At 41.1% G+C, this 21,423-nt stretch overlaps 2 protein-coding genes across 2 annotated transcripts; both read right to left on the reverse strand.

Moving 5' to 3' along the window:
* Positions 1-1,374: 1,374 nt before the first annotated feature.
* Positions 1,375-17,490, reverse strand: akap10 (A kinase (PRKA) anchor protein 10). The gene is made up of 15 exons (XM_040049907.1): positions 17,245-17,490; positions 14,496-14,543; positions 13,379-13,558; positions 9,675-10,166; positions 8,049-8,147; positions 7,426-7,510; positions 7,149-7,272; positions 6,679-6,815; positions 4,687-4,831; positions 4,164-4,331; positions 3,814-3,923; positions 3,331-3,413; positions 2,842-2,894; positions 2,601-2,693; positions 1,375-2,512 (listed from the first exon to the last, which is right to left on the reverse strand). Exons 1-15 carry the CDS (start codon positions 17,264-17,266, stop codon positions 2,507-2,509), a joined length of 1,845 nt encoding a protein of 614 aa, XP_039905841.1. The 5' UTR covers positions 17,267-17,490; the 3' UTR covers positions 1,375-2,506.
* A 1,033-nt stretch (positions 17,491-18,523) lies between these two features.
* On the reverse strand, positions 18,524-21,174 carry cunh11orf54 (chromosome unknown C11orf54 homolog). Its single transcript, XM_040049910.1, has 8 exons — positions 21,009-21,174; positions 20,832-20,930; positions 20,592-20,665; positions 20,404-20,505; positions 20,095-20,271; positions 19,725-19,874; positions 19,523-19,639; positions 18,524-19,389 (listed from the first exon to the last, which is right to left on the reverse strand). Exons 1-8 carry the CDS (start codon positions 21,073-21,075, stop codon positions 19,216-19,218), a joined length of 960 nt encoding a protein of 319 aa, XP_039905844.1. The 5' UTR covers positions 21,076-21,174; the 3' UTR covers positions 18,524-19,215.
* Positions 21,175-21,423: the final 249 nt, after the last annotated feature.

Genomic DNA, 21,423 nt, shown 5'->3' on the forward strand with positions numbered 1-21,423 from the left:
GCGATAAATAATTTTAAACATTTCAAACTAACAAGGCGCTACACAATATTTAAACATAAATGTCCGTTTATTCACTATGGTGAATGACTTACACAGAGCCTGTTGAAAAAAGGTAGCCCGAAGGATGGTATCTTAAGGTATGCTATATAAGTTGGAAAATGTAATGTTTTTGGACATTAAGCAGGGATTACATGTGAAAATGTGTGGTTACATTATTTATTTGTTCATTTATGTGTATTTTATAAATATCCAAACTTTATAGAAGGGTACTAAACATTGTACATCAAACACCATATAATTATCTCATTAGTCTCATATTTTTTTTTAGAGTGCAAGAGAGGGGACAAAATTGCTATCGTCATATACAAATGGACGCATTTTCCAGAGCTTTTATGAAATGATGAATTTTGACAGAAAATAGCACGACCTAAATAGGTATAAAATGTACATGTCCTTGTGCTAATTTTAGGAACACGACGCCAAATGATGCCAAGTTTCAGACTGATAGCTTAATACTGATTTTATTTTGAAGGGAGAGCGCTTCATTTCCGATGCTTTTGTCTCGTTAACTTGCCTAAAAGCCGTCTGTCTGCAGGTAGCTGAATAAAATGCGCCTTGTACTTTATTTTCTGTGCACCACACAAAATTATAATAAAACAGTGAATAATATTATGAAATATTTTCGGTCTCAGGCACATTTTATTTCCCGTCAAACTGACCCTGAGCATTCATAGTCTAAAGGTGGTCATTGTAGTTACTTCTTGACGCAAGGTAACAGGACTCTGTCCCTCAGTTACCATAACAACCCCCTTACCGGTCAGAGCTGAGGAGGGGAGGGGGTTTTGTGTATTTGAGGTGGGCGTTGCCTCTGCACGTGCAAGTTTTCATTCCACAAGATCTTCTTAAACCGCCTGCAGACCGTGCCGTGGACTGGCCAGGAAGCATCTGTAAAGTTTATTTCCCCAGACAACATGAGAGCCTGTTTCACGCTGATTTTTATCTTCGACTTAACTCTATGTGATTAACCACCAATAAGATCCACTACTAAAATGAATTAAAGATATGAAATGCTGCACTAACAGGCTATTTTTGAGCCCCTTCAGCTGTAGTTTATAGTTTTTAATTGTTGCATTTTCCTGGACATGTTATAATAAAAATCAGAATGCCTCCTAATAGAGGAAGAAAAAAATACATCACCTCGTTTCTAGTTTTACCCTAAACATAACAGCATATTCAACATTGCCCCCACCTGGTCAGAGGTGATAACTGTCCACCCTATGGGTGTTGGCACAAGGATTGGCTATCTTTTCCCACATTTTAACATTAATGTAGTAAAACTATGTCAGCGGAAGAAAAAAAAAATTGACAGACAGACAAAGTTTCATAATATATGTATTTAAATCAAACACAATTTAAATATATTATAGATTAAGTACACATAGATGTCATTAGTGGTACATAGTACCAAGAGTCTGTTCTGGTTCTTATCCACATCTTGGTAAGGCTCAAAAAAACTTTTTTAAAAAATCATTTATTTCACCTTCCAGTTAAACAGTCCGCTCATCACTGAAGTCTGTTTCAGTGACATATTTTAAAAAAAAAAAAAAAAAAAAAAAAAAAAAAAACTGCCAAAACAAAAACAAACAAAAAAAAAAAAAATCAGCAATCACCATAAAAAAATTAACATTAATATTTGGGGTAAACCAGAAATCTAAATAGATATTTATACATAGAACATTTAGGACGAGGAGTTTTGGAGTTTTCCAACACAACTGGGAGTATTTTCTTCTATGCGCTGTAAAGGTGCCAGGATATTTATACAGAAGGTCCACAAGTCCAAGAACTGAATCCACTCTTCTTCACTGTAACATTTCCAGATGTTGTACAGTACCAAACAAGTAAAGCTACGTCAGCTAACACCAGTAAACAGCTGGCAATGCCTCTCTGGGCAGCCTCATGGAAGCGTATGCAAAAACTGTACAACGTTCCAAACCAACAACCCTTTAAGCGGCTGACCAAAAGACAGAAGTTCATGTAAAAACAAGGAATGGTTATAAAAAGCGTGGGGAGGTGTGTCATCAAGTAGTGAACAAAACATTGCTATTGTTGCATCCTCCGCAGGTCCGAGATAAGACAAAAGTGAGAGTGTTGACTGACATGCTGCAGCTTCTCCTGGTATCATGCCAAAAGTTTCCTTCCTCCAGTCTGATGCACTTTGCTTTACTCTCAACACGTGTACCTTTATAGTGTTATGGAGCAGGAAGAGTGGAACAATGATGTACTTCAAGTTTTCTATTAGCCCAAGTGTGAACAATCACTCATCCAAGCTCTCAGCTACACGAACACACACACATGCACACGCACACCTGGTGGTTGGAGAAGTGATAAAATGCCTTGTTCTTTCTCAGAGTAATGCAGTTCATTGCAGTGTGAACTCTGTGTACTGTTTATCACTGGCTTGGCCAGAATCTGTAGGGAGTGACAGTCCTTTGGCTCCTCAGTGGGGTCATAACTGCAGACAGACAGAAAAAGACACTTAAGAGAACCTGCAGTTATCCCACATGCACGCAGGAATGAGACTGCTGAGTGTGGTTGCGTACCTTGGTGGCCTTGCCGGGGCTGTCGTGGTTTGACTGGTGAACAACGTCGTTGACAATCATCTTGGCAATCTGCCACGCCATCTCCTCCTGGGCCTTTGGTCACAGTGCACACAATGCATTCTATTTATATTCTTTAATGGACTGGTATAATGTGACGTTTTATACACACCACTGAGAAAGCACTGCTATGGGCTTCGAGCTATTTAATCATTTATGATAACTCAGCATAGTGCAATCTCACCTCATCCGAGGTGCCTTGGACCCATTTCTTCATGGCTTGAGAAAATATGGAACCTAAGTGAGAGGAGTGAGAAGACAAGATGACTTCATTGCTAAGCAGAAATCATTAACATGGCTAAAAACTGAAGGCTAATCTTAGCATTTTAGAAGGATTATCAAAGTTAAGTCATTAAGTAATTCATGTCCAGTTCCTTCATTAACACATGAATAATATTTAATCAGTAAGAAGTCAGTTTGTCATACCCTGTTCTAGTCCTATAGACGGCACTCTAATAAGCTAAGATTTTTATCTCGCTGGACCCGGAAAGTAGTGAAGCTGTTTTTGTTTTGTTTTTTTATAATCTATAATAAGGGAAAAGTTGCTAAATATTTCAGAGCACTATGAGCTATAGGAAGAAGATGAGATTTATATTCATGACTTTCATGGCAAGGAGAAAGCAGATAAAAATATGACAGAGTGTAGGGTGAGAGAAGTGTGACCGTATCATACCTTTGGATTTCTTCACATCCGGCTCTGGCTCTGCCTCCCTGATAAACTGGCCCAGCTCATTCACTTTCCCAAATGTCATCCTTCTGAGAAGACAAACAGGACAAAACTGAGCCTCAGGCACATCCGCACACAAACACACACCATCCCAGCACTGGTGTGAGGGTATGCGTATCCCTTCAACAACTGTAATTTCAGCAAGGGGATAAAAGCAAATCTCCCAGACTAAACTTCTGTCTTTCAATAAGATCATTCTCTTGATTTATTTCTGCACATGATTTTTCAAAGCACGCTCATAAAACCCTACGACGGAGTCAATAACAACAAAACACGTACAAGCACTAAATCCAAACAGCAATCAAAGGAACATAAAAGGAGAGAAAAGCGAAGGTAACAGCAAGGAAACACAAAACCATGAATCAAGCAACAGTTAATCTTTGAAAAGATTAACATTTTCTGTCACTGGATAGAGGCACAAACACTCACCCAGCGTACGGCCGCTGGTACAAGGTCTCAGGGTCCAGGCTGGCAACGTCCACCGTTATCGCCTCGTCAAAGTTTTTGAGGATTTTGATTGCTGCCTTTCTGGCACTTTGCTGCAGTGAACAGACCATGAACAGCATTTTTAGCAGCATTACAGATAGCACTTATATAAAATGTTATTTGGCATCGTTATATCTCCATCCCTACATTGTTTTGTTGTGTAAGACAACTAAATGACATGAATGGTCATGAACATTTGACATTAACAAAAATATCTTTATTATCCGTGTAATGAGGCGGGACAGGTCTAAATGTCAGCAGACATCCCTGCAGGGGCTGAAGGTGTGGGTCACCTGAGTGTGAGAACTCTCGCTGACATTTGAACTTGAGCGGTCGTTGTCCATCAGTCCGCCCTGACCTGGAGTGCTGACATTCACAAACTCATCGGCCCGCACTGAATTGATGAGGTCACTCAGGTATTTGTAGTAAAGGTTGCTGGACAGGAAACCTGGCATGTAGACCTGAACGAATGCAAAGCAGGGTGAACTCTGGGAGAAATTAATGAGCTTTCTGATATATTTCTGGGCACAAGTTACAGAGATTCCCTTCTGACCTTTATGTTCTAACAACAGTTTTCAGCTTTCCTTTCATTAACCAAAACCAGAAGCATTTATCAGTGGTGTAATGGGACGATTTGTCAGTGACTTGCAACAAAAAAACCTTTATGGAGGATCCTATTCAATTCACAAACCTAATTAAATAAGGCCTTCACATGCTTCTCTTCTAGTGTTTCATTTTCATCATCCCTTTATCCTTAGGAGAAAACCTCTATTAAACACCGAGACCTTGGCGTGTTTTTCTATCAGATGATCTGACCTTCTCCATGGTTGTCCAAGCCTGTCTGAGTGGAGTGGTGAAACAGTCAGGCAGTGGCCCTCCCTCTCTGCAGATATTTGACTCTATCTCCATCCGCACAGAGTCACCGAAGCCCAGAGGGTTGGTAGCCTGGAGTGAGAAATACCTGAAGGGATAATAGAAGAATATGCAGAGAGCTTCAGAAAAGGGCGCCATTTTTTAAGATATTAATCAAAACTGAACAATTCAGACAAAACCTCAAGACTTTTAAATCTTACTCTATAAAGCGCAGATGATTTAGCGTGACGCTGTAAACTAATTAGTGTGCAAAAAGGGTGACATTTATGAAGAAAAATAATTACAATTCAAGAAAAATAGCTCCCAGCAAATATAACAAAGTTGAAGCTAAGAGGAGGAAAGTGCAAGATTCCACTACTGTCATCTCACTATAGATGAATTACTGGACTTTTACCTTCTCATCCTTAACTAAGAGAAACAAACTATCTGCACAGTTTAACTCACTGTGAGCCTGGTGGAAAGCCTCCACTGAATATCAACCAACACATTAAAACATCTCAATTCTTCATGGCTGACAGACTAATCTTCATAAATGCCAAGTAGAGTGCAGTACATAAAGTCTAAGAAAGACAAAGATCTTCAATAATTAATTTTTTCGTATTTCAACAGATGATGTCAGCCTCTTCCTTATGCCCCACAATTCCAGTTAAACCAAAGTTTAGGTCTGTAATCTTAGGTCAATATGTTAGGTTGTCTGACAACTGCCTGTGTTAGTTTTATGAGAACCGTGCTGCAGGAACGAATCGTAATACCTGGAAATGTGTTAGGATTTTTGAATTTAGGACTATTTATATGTGGTTTGTTTTTGTGAAGATGCCTGAAATTAGGTCAAAGATAAATATGAGCTTCCGAGATTTTGTTCTGCTAAATAAAATACGCCACTGGTGAACTCTGAAACCACTACATGTCCAAGAGAATGTGTGTGCTAGCAAGTTGCTGAATTGGACAATACAGCCGATCCCATTGGCGAAATATCCAAATCAAATTGCTGTTTGTCATCACTGTGACCTTTTTTTGGCAACAAGTGGAAAAGATTAGTTGCTAGCCTATATAACATTCTCGTTTACTGAACTTTTACATTGAGTCAGTTCCAAACTAACGTGACATCAACCGTGTCTGAAACATTGCGTGGAGACATTACTGCCGTTTGCATATCACAGTTTAACTACCATCAGCAAACTTTTCTGTCAACTTTCAATTTTAAAGCTCAGGGTCTCAGTACAAACATACCCAAATTGGAAAATTTGAATATGTTTGGTCTTGAAATAAGTTAAACGTTTGTTTGACTACTAAAATTTGTTTTGTAATGGCATTTGCATGCTCCCACAACTTGCCCCACCTACTGTCAGCAGCAGCTCCACTAGATGTAAAGCTTCCTCTCACATGTGTAAATAGAAAATGGTCCAAAGACTTCACTTTAAAATAACAAAACAGAAATAATTTAATAAGCTTCAAATACTAGTTTTATCATTTTAGGCTTACAAGGCTAGCAGGCAGAGTGTACTCCAGACTAGTCAGACAAAGACACAAGTACAGCTGAACCCTCCTTCAACCTGACCGTGTGCAGAAACACTGCTGCTGATTCACTGTCACCGATTTAATCACACCAGGAATGAAGGTCTTCAATGAAACACCGTTACTGAGCGCACACTACTCTTAAAACTCATATTTGATGATAACTTGATAGATTTAGGTGAAATCTGGACTGAAAATGAATGACGAAGGAAACAAAGAGGAGCAACCTTTTAACAAAAGAAAACACTGAAAGAGTCTTAGATTACTTTCCTCTTACAACTATATTCTCAAACTCAAAAGAAAGAATGACCTCAACATGACAGCAACTTCCAACAATAAAGTCAATCTCCACACTTTTAGAAAAAGTAACTGGTTAAATCAGACACAATAACATCTTACAACCACAGACAGAGGACCTACTTGTCGTAGAGAATCATGGCATCATTTTGAGCCTCCTGGCCATCATATTGGCCCTTTTTAGCTGCTAGCTGGTTCTGGAAGTTGTCTGCCGCCAACCAGAACTGCAGTACATTCATTGCTTCTTCCTTTTCCATGAACTATGAGAAGGAAAACAAAGAAGAGAGAAAATTCTAGTGAACCTCACTGTGTATATGCTGACAGGACATCTTTTGTTAAATGTTTACTCTTTCTTTGTGGATGGAGTTTTGTATCATATCAGTGACACTGTAACAGGAGCATCTACGGGTTTCTTGTGTTTACAGTCTTCAGTTTAGTTTCCTGTCTGTATGGAAAGGTGTACAGAGCCAAGAGGAGGCACAGACTGTGTGTTATAGCTAGAAAACTGTCATTCTTCTAACTGAAACAGTGTGGAAATGTGTAATGATCAGGTACAAATAAATCATGTTTGAGAAACCAGTAGCACCACTCACCTCAGAGAAGTAGAAAAGAGCTGACTCACAGAACAAGATGTCAGCCAAGAACACAGAGCCACTAGTCAACACTTCAATCTGGTATTTACAGAAATGATGGCTCCGCAGGAATTCGCTAAAGTGCCTGGAAATCAGAAAGCAGGTGGGAGGTGAATAGTGCAGCAATGTGGAAGACAGGATGGCGAAACGACACGGGGCACGGGGCGGGCTTTAATCTTAACGTCAAAACGTGCTGCGAATATTAACTGCTCTTGGAAATGAATGGACAGAAACTCACTGTTGCTCCAAGATAGCGAAGGCTACCGACTGTGCAATGACAAAGCAGTTTGGGTCCACCATGCCATCTTCTCCACAAATCTTAGCTACACAAAACAGAAGAGAGCGGATATTTTCACACACCAGGATCACATTTAAAATAGAAGACTTACTGCAGAATAGAATAACCCTTTATTGTCATTGTACATGTACAACGAAATTGTGGATGCTCCACACCAACTGTGCAGGAGTAAATGGTAGACAGCATGAATAAATAGCAAATAGGAGAAATATGTACCATAAAGAGAGACCGATACAAATCAAGAGAAAGGCACACACTGGAGAACAAGTTGCAAAGTGCTTGGAAGTAGTGCAAAGAAAAGACTTGGTCTGAGTCGAGTCTGTATGCGAGTGGCCTGAGTGATGGGGGTTACTAAGACCATGGCTCAGATTAGTGAAGTGGATGGGCAGGGGTGGGGTGTGGGGGCATAGTGGACAAAACATACAGTCCGAATGGCCCAGAGGAAGAAGCTGTTTGTGAGGACACTTGCGCGCACATGCACACACAAACACACACGCACTTTTTGAACAGATGGACCATAATGTGCTGTATTAAAAATAGAGAGACAACATCTGTGGTCTTACCAACTATGTCATTTCTGATCTGTTCTGTGATGGGGATGGGCCTCACAGCATCTGGAGAGATGTACTTGGTGAAGATCGTAACAGCATCTTTTTCTATACCTGCAAAACACACAAATTATCTCTCAACTGATGCTCAAGTAAAGCTCTTCTTCCAGGTGGTCAGTCTGAATTACCAATTAATGCATCAATCTAATGCCCACATGTCTTTGCCTGTGCACACAGTGAAATTGTTTCAGGCTGCTGGTCTCGTTCCGTCATGGTAAAAACCAAGTGTACAATTCCACCCACTGCTTTTATGAAATTTTCACAAGCTGGGTCATGAAAATAAACAGCTGAGGGCACTAATCATGCTCACACAATGTCATTAAACCAGTGCGGACGAAGAGGACGAGATGACATGCTTAAGAATGCCACTCAAACCTTTAATGTGGTGACCAATGTGACCTCACACAGACCTGCTGTTTCATCCTGAGCTCTTCAGAAAAATGCCTAATGGCACCATTTACAAACTTAAGCAAGACTGAAAATGTGAAAACACAATACCAAGATAACATGTTTTCTTCTTTGTGAAATTGTGTTAATTTCAAAACTTATTAGTTTTAAATAAAGTAACCTAATTATTTCTGCTAATTCTAAACTAAAATACAAATTTAAAATCAGATGAGTTTTCAATTGCAAAGTATCTATGATGGCCCACCTGCAATAACTTCAAGACTCACTAGGGGGTCCCAGCCAACACCTTGGAAATCAGTGCTCTAATGTAAAGCCATTTTCATCCACTGCAGCCCTGTACCATCTTTGACATTAATCAAAGAACTGCATGCAAGAACACACAAGGACAGTAACCAGTCTTAAAGCTGTCAGCTCCTTCTACAAAGTCTGTGTGATGTCTGAGACGGTGCGTGTGAGATCAGAGCAGATAACCGTTTGTTGACATCATGGAAAGTGAGTGGATGTCCTGTGTGCAACACCCTAGTCTAAACCAAAGTGAGTATTCACAGAACTGAGAATGTCTCTGAAGTTTCTGAATTTTCTCCTGCCATAAGCTACATGTGAGAAAGGACAAGTTTGCACAATGCGCCAACCCCATTCTCCTGAAACAGTCCGGTGTCCACTTCCATTACAGGTCACTGTAGCATTTTCAGTTTACTGATGTTCCAATTTTGCCACAGCATCAAAGGATACAATTCAGTTTTATTTATATAGTGTCAAATCCCAACAGCAGTTGCTTTAAGGCCCTTTACATTGCAAAGTAAAGATTCTACAATAATACAAAGAAAATCCCAACAATTAAATGACCTCCTCTGAGCAAGGACTTGGTGACAGTGGGAAGGAAAAAAATCTCCCTTTAACAGGAAGAAACCTCCAGCAGAACCAGGCTCAGGGAGGGGCAGCATCAGGAAATGTACTGGACAGATCTGACAAATCTACATTAAGGTCTTCAATCTTAGACAAATAGGAAAGCTGCCATTTACGAAGATTTCTCAGTATACTGAAAAGTGATTGGTTGGCCATCAAAATAATAAATCATTTCCCCTGTCAAAATATAGAATCCACAAAGAAAGTTAAAAACCTGTAAACAAGACAACAAATGTAAAGATAAAAAGGTGTTTAAAGGCGACTCACTTTTCATGAGTGTGTCAGAGAGGTCGCGCAGGGTGCTGTTTGACTGCACCTTAAGGGGGGTCCCCGACCTGGAGGGTGGCTGCCTGCTGGGTGTTGCTGTTCGAGGCGTACTGGGTCTCGCTCCTGCTTCTGTGCTGGATGAGTCCCGCTGCTGAGTCTGAACTGTAGAGCCTTCGCTGTTACTGTGCCGTGCAATGACATTGGGCGTTTTCTGGGTGAGTTCTGAGAGCTCTGAGCCGTCTGGAGACGCAGGGACCGGCTCGGCCAAGGAGCTGTGTTTGACAGAGTTTAGACTATGCGCTCTAACACGTGACCAGCTGGTGGAGCGGAACCTCTCAGCCTCCAGCCAGAACCGAACCAGGTGGTCTGCACCTCGTAGTTCCATGAAATGCATGAAGTGCGGTATCGCGACATTGTCCTGAAGGGCCTGCTCAACCGTCTTGGACATGCGAGAGCGCGTCTCCTGGGGCTGATAGTTCACACTGGAGTGACCTGGAACATCAGAGCATAATTCATTGATTCAACTGTAAAAATTTAGCAACAACACATTTATTAACAGGCAACTTGGGTGCATTCATTAATGATAAAACTTACGTCATCTTTATACTACAAATTAAACCTTAATCACTGATATTTACTTTATGCTATTTACACAGCATACACTTTAATGCCTGCTTTTAAAGACTCACAACAGCAGAAATTCCATCCTTTGTTAAACACTTCCGTTTAAATGACAATGAGATTTACACTGTCTTTGAACACACATTACTCACTCAAGTGCTCAAGTTTAATAACAGACTGTGGGCTACATTCTTATTTACAGCATCAACTTTCAAAGGTAACGTGCACACTATATTGACGGGAGCTGCAACATGAAATGAAAGATAAAAAGAGGATTTTCTGTGTTCAGCTCTCTCTGAACATTTGGTCCTGGCTGAAGGGCGCCGTGATGGGAATTCTAACTCCTGGATATTTGTTTTGAAGGTTTGTGAATTTCCAGCTCATTCTCTGTCTGGAGTTGGTCCTAGACTATGCAACAGATGATTTAACACAGACAAAATTTTCACAACCGTGCGTCACAGGCACACATCTGTGTGTCCTGTCCATACTTTCAGTCATGCGTGGATTAAGTGGTCAGCAACTACAGGGGCATCCACAGCAACCTTTGACTGTACAATCCCACCATACTCCAAACTCCAATCTGAGTCTACAGGTATTCTGGAAACATTACTCAGAGATTTTGGTCCATATCAACATGATAGAATCACACAGATGCTGCCAACTACACATCCTTGATGTGAATTTTCCATTCCACCACATCTCAAAGGTCACCATGAAACAAAAATCTCCCACACAATTACACTACCACCAGCTGGCCCCATTGATGAAAGGATAGATCCACGCTTTAATGCTGTTTACATCATACTGTGACCCTACCAACTGAATGCTTCAGCAGAAACCGAGACTAATCAGGCCAGGCTATGTTTTTCCAATCTTCCTTTGTCCAACTTTGGTGAGCCTCTGTGAATCGTGGCCTCAGTTTCCTGTTCTTAGCTGATAAAAGTAGCACCCAGCATGATCTTCAGCTACTCTAGCTTATCTGCTCAGAGACACTCTTCTGCATACCTCACTTGTAACAAGTGGTTATTTGAGTTACTGTCATCTCAAAGCAGTCAGGCCATTCTCCACTGTCCTCTGACATAAACAAGGCATTTTACCCAGAGAACTGCTGCTCTCTGGATATCAACTCTTTTTTTGACCCTTGAGATGGTTGTTTGGAAAAATCCCAGCAGATCAGCAGTTTCTCAAAATCCTCACATCAGCCTGCCAAAAATCACAAACCACGTTCAAAGTCTTCAATTCAACTTTCTTTCCCATTGTGTTGCTCAGTTTGAACTTCAGCCAGTTGTCTATATGCCTAAATGCACCCCATCTGACCAGCTGATTAGTTATTTGCATTAATGTGCAACTGAAGTGACTGTCGATGTAATCTGGCTAAATAATGCTTCAAAGGGAGACTGTTTAAGCAAACTGAGTGCTCTATTATCCATCCTGACTAGACACCCGACTGTCTTGCGTGATTTTGAATCACATCACATCAGCTGTAGTTAGTCTGAAGCGTGGGCTGAAGTTTGGCAGTGTTAAGTTTGCTCTTTGAAAACAAGATGGTGCTTCAAGATGTGTCACGCAGTGTGTGGTGCTTTTCGTCAGTCCTCTTTAGATTCTTAAAGATCACACAGTCACGGCCACCTTAACACCGAAAGCTGTTAGAAATCACAGCAACTAGTCCGGCATCTACGGCGGGATAATCAAAGGCTCCTGTTTCATTTCCAACCTTTTCACAGTAATTCAATGTCTGTTAGAATGACTCTGAATTTCGGTCATAGTGGTACCTGTTTTATATTTTAAACACTAGCAAAGAAAACAAAACAAAAAAAAAAACTCATGTCCCCTGCCTTCAGAAGCCACAAACCCTCAATCCAACCGTGAAACTACGCCTCTCTGCCTCCTAGACGCACCCTCATTAATGCTTCCTTCCTTTTCTTCTCCAGTCTGTTGAAACCACAGACCAGAAATCACCACTGCCCAGCAAGTCTCTTTGAGAATTTGTCGTCTAAGCTGCAGCACAGGTTCCTCCACCTCCGTCCGGCACGCCCCACCTGCTCGTACAGTTCCAGTCACCACAGTGAATGCTCACCGCTCCATATCATGACATCCGGGGAGCGTACACAGAATCTAATTATAGAGTATTTTTCGCCCTCACGTCACTGCCTGAGAAGATAAGGCCAACCTTACCCTGACAGGAATGTTCGGGTGCTCGCGATGCCTGATACATGTAGCCCAGTGAGTGGCTCACAGGATTAATGAGGGAATACTGCCACTTGCATAAGACAATAGGATGTTTCTGCTCTTGTAGTGACGCAAGAGGCGTACTATCGCTGTAACACCAGAAACGTGAGCTTACGGTCCAACCTTAGTGACAGCTATAATTACCTTTGAATTTTGACAGCCTATTAAAAAACTGTATTTATTTTCTATGCAGTGTTTTTCTTGATTGTCAGAGCTTTTCTGTATTGGTTTCAGTACATCCAATGTGAACCCTTTGTGAACCAGTTAATTAATCTATCAAATAACAACACATTAATTATCTTTAATAATGTATAATTACTTTTCAAAGACAAAGGCTTCATATCTCCAGTTTCAGCACCTAAATGAGAGATCGTGTCTGCTTTTATTTGTAATATATGACTAAGAAAAATTTCTTTATGTATGAAACTCGATATAACCAGGAAATTTCACTTTGAACTCCGGGATAAGGAAACAATTTCTGAGCAAGTTAACAAAGTCAGTCTTAATGCTTGTTTCCTTTTGCATTCATTTCTGAGGAAAACTCATTTTGGTTTAACCAAATTGCATTCAAATAAGTACAGAACAGCAGAGAGGTCCTTCAAAGTGTGCAGCATGTTATAACTCAAACTGTCGCAAAGGTCACAGACTAAAATGAATCCTTATATATACACATATTAATAACTGTAACCAAAGAGGGACAACAAACCTGCATCTGGATCAAACTCAAAGAAACCCAAAATAAATTCTGTCTCTGTGATTCTGAATCTACAACGTTTTATAGCTAAATATTATTCTGGGTGTTTTTCTGCAATCATTGAAAACGACGCAAAAGCTCATGAGTGCAGCTTCTGTACCGAGATCTCCAAAGTGCGCCGCTTCCATGTGGCTCGGCTGCTTCTTGAGGATGGCGGTGCGACCGCGGGCAAAGGAGTCCATGTTGGCCGAGATGGCGCTGATGGCCACGTGGCTCGGCCCAGCAGCTTCGTGGATGGCATGGTGGTTCCTCAGTCCTGGAGATTGAGGGCTGGTTGGAGCTGTGAGCACAAGATGAAAGAGAGAAAACAGAATTTAGTTAAAAGAAGAAAAAGAATATAATAGCATTGATGTTCTGAGTGGCCTGAATGTGTGACAACAGTGTGATTTGTAAGAAAGGGTCCTTTTAGTGAGAGTTTCTGGAAAAGCTCATAGTGTACACAAAGACTCAGGCTGTGGCAGATGCTTGAGAAGACAGACTGCTCAGTGTTTGTTTCACTGTGAGCTTTGTTAGCAGCTAGAGGCTACAGCTTCTGTCCGCGAGACAGTTTAACCAGCACTGATTAAAGATACTTAGAGAAAAACAAAGGAAAGAGTTATGAATCTTTCAGCTGTGATCATTTAAGACCTTTTTAACACCACATAAGAACAGTTTTTCCACAGCCAAACCTCAAGAATAAGGGAAAGCCAGAGGAAGGAAAAAGGCTTACAATTACATAATAAATGCAACCATTTATTTGCATTCATAGCACATGTTTGTCTCTACTTGTCATCTAGAGGTTATAATAATTTCTAGAAATGTAATTACAAAATTTAAGTGGCTTGAAGTGGATGAAGCCAAAGTAAATGATTTGCTTTTCACGTTTAATTAAGCTCAAGCTTCCCGACTGCTGCTGTTGCTTTGGATCTGCGAATTCATTTCAAACTTTTAAATACAGTCTAAGCCCTTCTTTGAGGAAACGTAATCCTGTTATACATTTCAAGACCATCCTGTAATGTTGCTGGCGGAGCAATCAGAGATGCACTTTTTTCCAAGTCAGCTCAAAGTGGGCGAGGGTACACAAGCGCATCAAAAACCACAAAAAACATTTAAAAAAAAACAAAAAAACAACAACAACACCACTGGATATTTGTACTTATATTGCCACCAAACACAGCTGTGTCATTTCAACAACTACCAAACCTTCCATAACCTCACAAGAGTAAAGAGGAACTCACCTCTATTGACTTTAGCGTCTGTCCCTTTCTCAGGTTCTTTGCTTTTGGCTGTGGGGAGAAAGATGAGAGCAGTGGTTGGAAATGAAGAAGCAAGCAGTGTTTTGAATCATAATACGGGGAGGGTGAAGAATCAATACATGAGATTTCACTGAGGGGTTGATGTCGTGTGGTGGGGATGTGTTTCCCACAACAACGATTCTGTAACACTTGTTGAACTCTAATACAGACTTCTAAGAAAGGCTGCTTAATGATATCTGCAGAACTGAAAACTACTGAAAAGGCAAAAAAACCCCAACATTGTTAGTCGTTATCATGGCAATGTCGTTTCACACTGTGTGGAGTTAGTCTGTGTTAATAGTTAATTAGCCCTTACATATGCTTTCCTCCACCTGGCCACACTGCTGCTGACAGATGTGGGTTAAACCTCGAAACTGGGTTCTAAAATGTGAAAACAATGTCCATCCTGCTTTATATACCACAGTCATTCGCAAACTTTTCCCAGCATCCTCCACTTCCAAAGATAAAGAGTTTGTAGGACAGACCCCACAGTTCTAAATCAATTATTAATTTTTTTTTTAAAAAGCTCCAAAGAGCATCATCAGCAATCTTTTTGCTTACTTTCCCCACATGAATTAAGCTCATTCAACTTCAGATTATTCCATGGTCATCCACGGCCTCTATGACCGCAGTTTGAGAATCACTGTTTTACAGCGTGCAGATAGTCAGGGCTTTTATACTAGAGTCCTACAATTTGTGACCTTGGTCTATCAGTTCTGGTTTTCCTTCACATGACCGTATGCTAGTTTACACCTGAAGGTCACCAAGATTTACTGATTGTCCCGGAAAAATACACAGTGCATATAATACAGCAGATATGTGAAGCCATTCCAAAGCTCTGCAGCTGTCAAATTAACCAAAAAGAATGATGTGTGCACCCTGCAGGGGAATGAGTGCATGCTGGCAGACATAGTGGCAGCCATTCATCAGAGTGACCCTCCACTCATATCTCCGGATGAAGCAGTTTGGTTGGGCCAAGCGACCGTTTCAAGCAGTGACATGACAAAATGGACCGGGAGGCCTGAACAAATGGAGCTGAAGATGCTCTTTATGTGAGACATTTGGGATGGAGCCATATCTGAGTGTGTGTGTGTCAACCAAGAGTCAATGTTGGCTGAGACCGACAGGCTGTCTGCCACAGAGAAGCGACATGGTTTTTAAAAAGCCTGGACCCCAGTCATTTTTACACAACTGGACTAAAACACAATGATGCAAATAACTACAGTGAAGTAATGCTTTTACGTAATGTTAATGTAAATGTTATTACAGGACAATGACAGGTTGGTGAAATGGATGCTACTATTAAGAAAAACTAGTTACATAAAATAATAAACTTTTAATAACTACAAAGATAACGTACAATAATGTATGAACAGAGTGCCTGGGACTTAGTGGAAAATTGCATTCAAATTTAATAGTAAAACTTTCACTTCCTCTTTTTTTGGCATTGAAATTCTTCCTCCTAACAGGGAACAAATTCACTTCCTGTCAATCCTGAGCAGCATTCTGGGTATGGATAAGTGAAGTCTATATTTCCTCATTTTGGTGATCTGCTGTGTCAGCTGTTTTAGTCACTGTCACTGCCACCAGGAAAAACCACTAATCTTTAGGGGATACCAAACCGCAGGCTAGTTTCAGCAGTGAAGTTATTATGGTGGCTTCCCAAGGAAATGAGACGGGAGCTCTATTGACTCCATTATTAATGGCCTCTCTGGCCTTTATATATTTTTTCTTATTGTGTGATTTCTATCAAAAGCGTCAGACAAACCTGTTGTCACCTGTTGTAGGATGGTGCAGCAGAAAAATAAAGTCCTTTCTTACTTTTCCAAATGTATTTGCTACACCTACTCTATCCCCCTTAATGTTATAATTTTCAGTTTGGTTGACAGGGTTTCAGAGAAGGGCTCATTTGTAGGTGGTGGCGAATCTGACATTTTGCCCACCCACTTTAAAAAAAAGATGCAGATCAGACACAAAAGACGCCTGTCAGTGTGACTCCAGCCTTCACAATGACCACAAAAGAGGTTGAACTGTGGGGCTTTGAACTGTGGGGCTTTGAACTGAAATTCATTGTCACGTTGTGTTCAAAAAAATATATAGAAAAACGCAGGCCCAGCCCATCTAGGTTCTACTCAATAGTGACTGAAAATTAGCATTAGCCAACTCCAGGTTCTCTACAGCCAAATGTGTTACAGGAAACGTGTGTCCTTTTGATAATTAACAGCTCTGACTGAGACACAACCTGTCACCGGTAATATTTCTGACATATCTTGCTTGTTAAGTATGTATGAAAATACCTCAACAGAGCTAGCTAGCTGCTATTGAACATTTCGACACAAGCGTTGCTTTGGAGCAGATAACAGTGTTCCTTTGATGCTCTGGAAGCCCTGAATTATGTCTGCATACAGGAAGGCGTTGATGTAGACTTGTGGCAGGTTTCTGTGGTGGATTTAATGCCACCCCGGCTAACATGAAGTTAGATAAATCAGGAAGGGGGGTGGGGGGGCAGTGAGGCCAGCGCTAAGCTAATCATGTAAAAGCAGTAAGGAGCAAACGTATTCCCTCAAACGCCTCAGTTTACACGGCTAATTTATGCACCGACAACCTCATCAGTCACATATTATCGGGCACCCCTCTCCGCGGCGCTAGCTACCGTCGACGTTGCAGCCTTCAGCGGGAGCTTTTTCCTCACCTTTCCTCTTGAAAAACGACATGACGGGATTCACACTCTGGACGTTTCCTCAGCTCACTGACACCATCCCGTGGATTCGCGGTTGTCTTCATTCAAATGCAACTGTCGCGTACACTCCTGAGCTGGAAACGGGTTATTGTCGCAGCCACGGCTACCGCTGTCAATTAAAATATTTCTGCAAATCCGAAACCCAGTTCGGCAGCCATATTGTCAATAAACGTCTCACTTCCGGGCTGGTGCGGCAGCAGCATTGTGGGAAATGGTGTACCGCCTGCGTTGGTCAGCAGAGGGCGCTCTTTGAACGTGAAGAATATTAAAGCTATAAAAGTCACCTTTGATAAGTGATTTGGTTTTTACATTTTAATAGAAGTATTCAAAAAAAAATTAAATAAAAGGAAAATAAAAACAAATTAATTTAATTAATTTAATTATTATATTGGAAACATGGTATGCCCACAGTGAAACAGATAATATTAAAAGCCTGTATGCCTGTTGGCTATACATGTAGCTGTACAAGAACCTTTAAATAGCCTTTAGGGGAAATTTCTTAAACGTTCCTTCCAAAAGGTTTCCCCAAATACTAGGGGGAAACATTTAGAAAGCCTCAAAGTTCTACTATCACCCAATCAGATGGTAGCAATGTAATTCATTCAGACACAAAGACATGGTTGCTGAAGTTCCAACAGAACATCAGAATAGGAAAGAAAGGTGATTTAACTGTCTTGTTACAATCGAGGTATGCAGAAGAGCATCTTCGAACACACGTTGAACCTTGAAGCAGATGGACTAAGCAGTAGACAACCACACCATGTATCACATTTGTCTGTTAAAAAAAGCAAAGAGGGCCTACAGTTTGCACCGGCTAATGAAAACTGGGCGATAGAAGATTAGAAAAACGTGGCCTGGTGATGAATGTTTAGTGATACAACTTTCGAATGGTAGGGTCAAAATTTCATGTAGACAACATAAAAACATGCATCTATCCTTATTTGCACAACTCTGTTGCTTGTGAAGCTCGCACACAAGAATTTCACTCACATGTGCTGTACCAATGTACCTGCACATGTGATGTGACAATAAAAGTGATTTGATTTGATTTGATTTGTCTCAGTGGTTGAGGCTGGTGCCATGGTGTGAGGGATATTTCCTTGGCACACTTTGACCCCTTGGTACCAACAGAAAATCAGTTCAGCCTTTCCCACAGCTTACTTGAACCTTACCAAACAGAATATATAGTTATTTTACAACACACATTAAAAAAAAAAGCCACTCAGAAGAAAATCATTGTCTTGGTTTATTAATTAAATGACAAAGTTCTTTACAAGTAACACATCTTTCCATCGGTTTTGCTGTGACAGTTTTCCACTGAGGAAAGATTTATTTGAAATGCCACAAGACGGATTTAAAACACTAAAATCTGATTTACTTTAAAACAATATCACTGGTTAGGTGTACACAGTTATACGCTTACACCACTGGTCTTTCTAAGCACCAGCACTGCTATTCTACCCTGTTTCAGCAAGTGGAAGTATAAGAAAGCGATGTGAGGTGGATATTAATCAAGCACATTGTGCACACACCCACAAGAGGCCTAATCATACAAATAAGTGAATCCAGGGTGTGGGCAGGTTGGCCACAGAGGTTTTTAAAAAGCTAGCTTTCTCTAAGAAGCTTTACCTACTGCAACAGTCTAGCCTGCAACACGTTGCACAACTTCTTTTGATTGCAGTAGAGTCAGCAAGCATTAATGTAGGCCAAGGTCCAAAGTACATCAGCGTTGTGATGTCACTGTCCACCTTTTTTTTCCTTCACACAATTCAGATCACTTCATTGGGATTTTTTTATTTTATTGATTCATGTGCAGTGACTTTTTTTATGTGTGAAATGTAACATGCTTTAAATGAATCAATGAGTCGCCTCAGTTTAGATTATCAGAAGATTCTGTGCTGCCAACATGTTTTATGCAGTTTTTCAATCACGTCCGACACCGTGGGTCTCCTTCGGCCTGTCGATGCGGTAGACAAACTCTGCAGGCATGAAATAGCCCAGATACTCCACACTGTCAGGTGTAGTGTCTATGTAGTAGTGGCCACCTTCTCCGTGGTGACTGAAGCAGTGGGTGTGTTCCACACGCAGGTCCAGACCCTGCAAAGCAACCAGGCGGACATTACAAAGAAGCCTACTGAACAAAAACACCGTAATCAGGTAATAAACTATAACCAGATCTTTTTATATTTCTGCATCACGCTGAGGTGTGAGTCTATTGGCTTTAACTTACAGGGTCTCTGGATACGAGCACCGACTGGCAGATGAGTGGAGCGCTGACCTCAAAGTGCTTGAGCCAGTTGTTGACGTCATCGTTGGTGTTGAGGGGGCAGACTGAGAACTCTCTTGGCTGTTGACAGGCAAGGAAACAAATCAAAGCACGTGGCTGTGCAGCAGCAGTCTGTAACATGCTCTGTGTCATGTCCACTATTTACCATGATGTGGATTTTAGCCTTCCCTTTCTGGATGATGAAGGTGCCTCCCAGGGCCAGACTTTTATCAGGGTAATGAGCTTCAAGGCTCGTCCGCAAGGCTGTCACCAGACTGTGACTTCCTGTTCTCCTCTTTGCCTGAACCTCTATGACCTGCAGAGGCACACAGGTGAAGACTACCAACTCAGCATGTTTAGGCACACAACTCTTGTTAATGTTTATTCTCTCATTAAATGGGGCTAAAGTTCACGCAAAACAACATCAGCAATGTTATTCACTTACAGATAATTATGTTTAAGTATAACTAGTTCGTTATTTTCCAAAAGCCAAATCAGGATGAGAGTGCATTTTTTAAAAGGCTATGACTGATTACCTTTCCAGGTTTCCCTTCGCAAGCATACAGATTTCCCAGCAGCCCAAAGTTGCAGTCTGTGAACTTGTCGCTGTATTTTTCTAGCAGACACTGGTCGTCAGCTGGATTGATGGAGGAGAAGTAGCTGCTGTTCACTGCGGGCCTTCCCCCTGCCTCGGTCAGAACCAGAGGCATCAGCTGTGGACAAGAACATTCATTCCACTGACTGCTGCCGTACCAAACTGCCCTTTCAAGATTATAATGACAGCTAGTTTATACTGAGGTCATTTGCTGAGTGAAGTACTTTGAATTAGAAGGAAGGCAATTCACCTCTGCGTTCATTCCAACTATTCTATTGGGAGCAGCTGCTGCACCGAGGATGAAAGCGCCTGGAAGTTCCAGCTCCTTTGATACAGTGTTCATGTTGTATTCCTGACAGTAGAAGAAGATGCTGAATATGCTTTAGCAAAACCTTTCACTAAAGTTTCTCAATGCAATTCTTTTATTTTAAAAACTACCTTTTCCTTTCTGACCAGAGGCACCAGATATGGCACACCACCAACATCAGTGATGCGAGGGCTTCCACACAAGCCTGCAGGGTACAGGCGAAATTAAGAATCTTTCAGGGTGTTTCTGATACGCAGTCTGCAAATGAAGCTCATCCCCACTCATATGCATGTTTTATGAAGTGTTTTAAATTGACCAAAATGCATATGCATTCGTTTTTAATCACACTTGTGTTCTTGATAGGCTCCTACCTTTGACAGGAAACTGGAAGGGTTCTTTGGTGAGATCCGGACACTCCACAACACTCACTTGAACTTCAGCAAAGTTGGTTTCCAGTCCTGCTTGTAATACTGCAACCAAACACCTTCATTAGCGCCGAGTCACATGAACACGCATGCACAACTTTGCGCTTATATATCAGAGCTTACCGCCACGCAGCTCTTCTAGATCTGGGGCGTGCAGCTGAACCTTCTCGGTTTTGCTGGTGTCTGCCATAGATCCACCTGAGAGTGAGCGCGCTGGGATACAGTTTAGAGGTGCAGGGAAAGTGGATAAGAAAAAGCGGACAGGACCTGGGTTAACTTCAAACAAAGAGTAAATAAGAACAAGATGATAACCCTCACCGGAAGTGTTTCCTCATCCAATTTAAAGACATTGGTTATTTCTTTCACTTAGAAAATCGAACAAAAATTGCCCATATTCGCCGTAATAATTAATAATTCCCTCTAGATAAAAAGGAAAGCATTATTATTGGCTTGGCTCTAGAAGTGGGGTCTTTGGGCTCGGGAAATCTCCCAACTCTATGAACTGCACAAGCAAATATCCTAGAGCTCATTAAATAAT

Source organism: Simochromis diagramma, unplaced genomic scaffold (genome assembly GCF_900408965.1).
Source record: "Simochromis diagramma unplaced genomic scaffold, fSimDia1.1 OVJJ01000050.1, whole genome shotgun sequence".
In the NCBI taxonomy this organism is placed as follows: Eukaryota; Metazoa; Chordata; class Actinopteri; order Cichliformes; family Cichlidae; genus Simochromis; species Simochromis diagramma.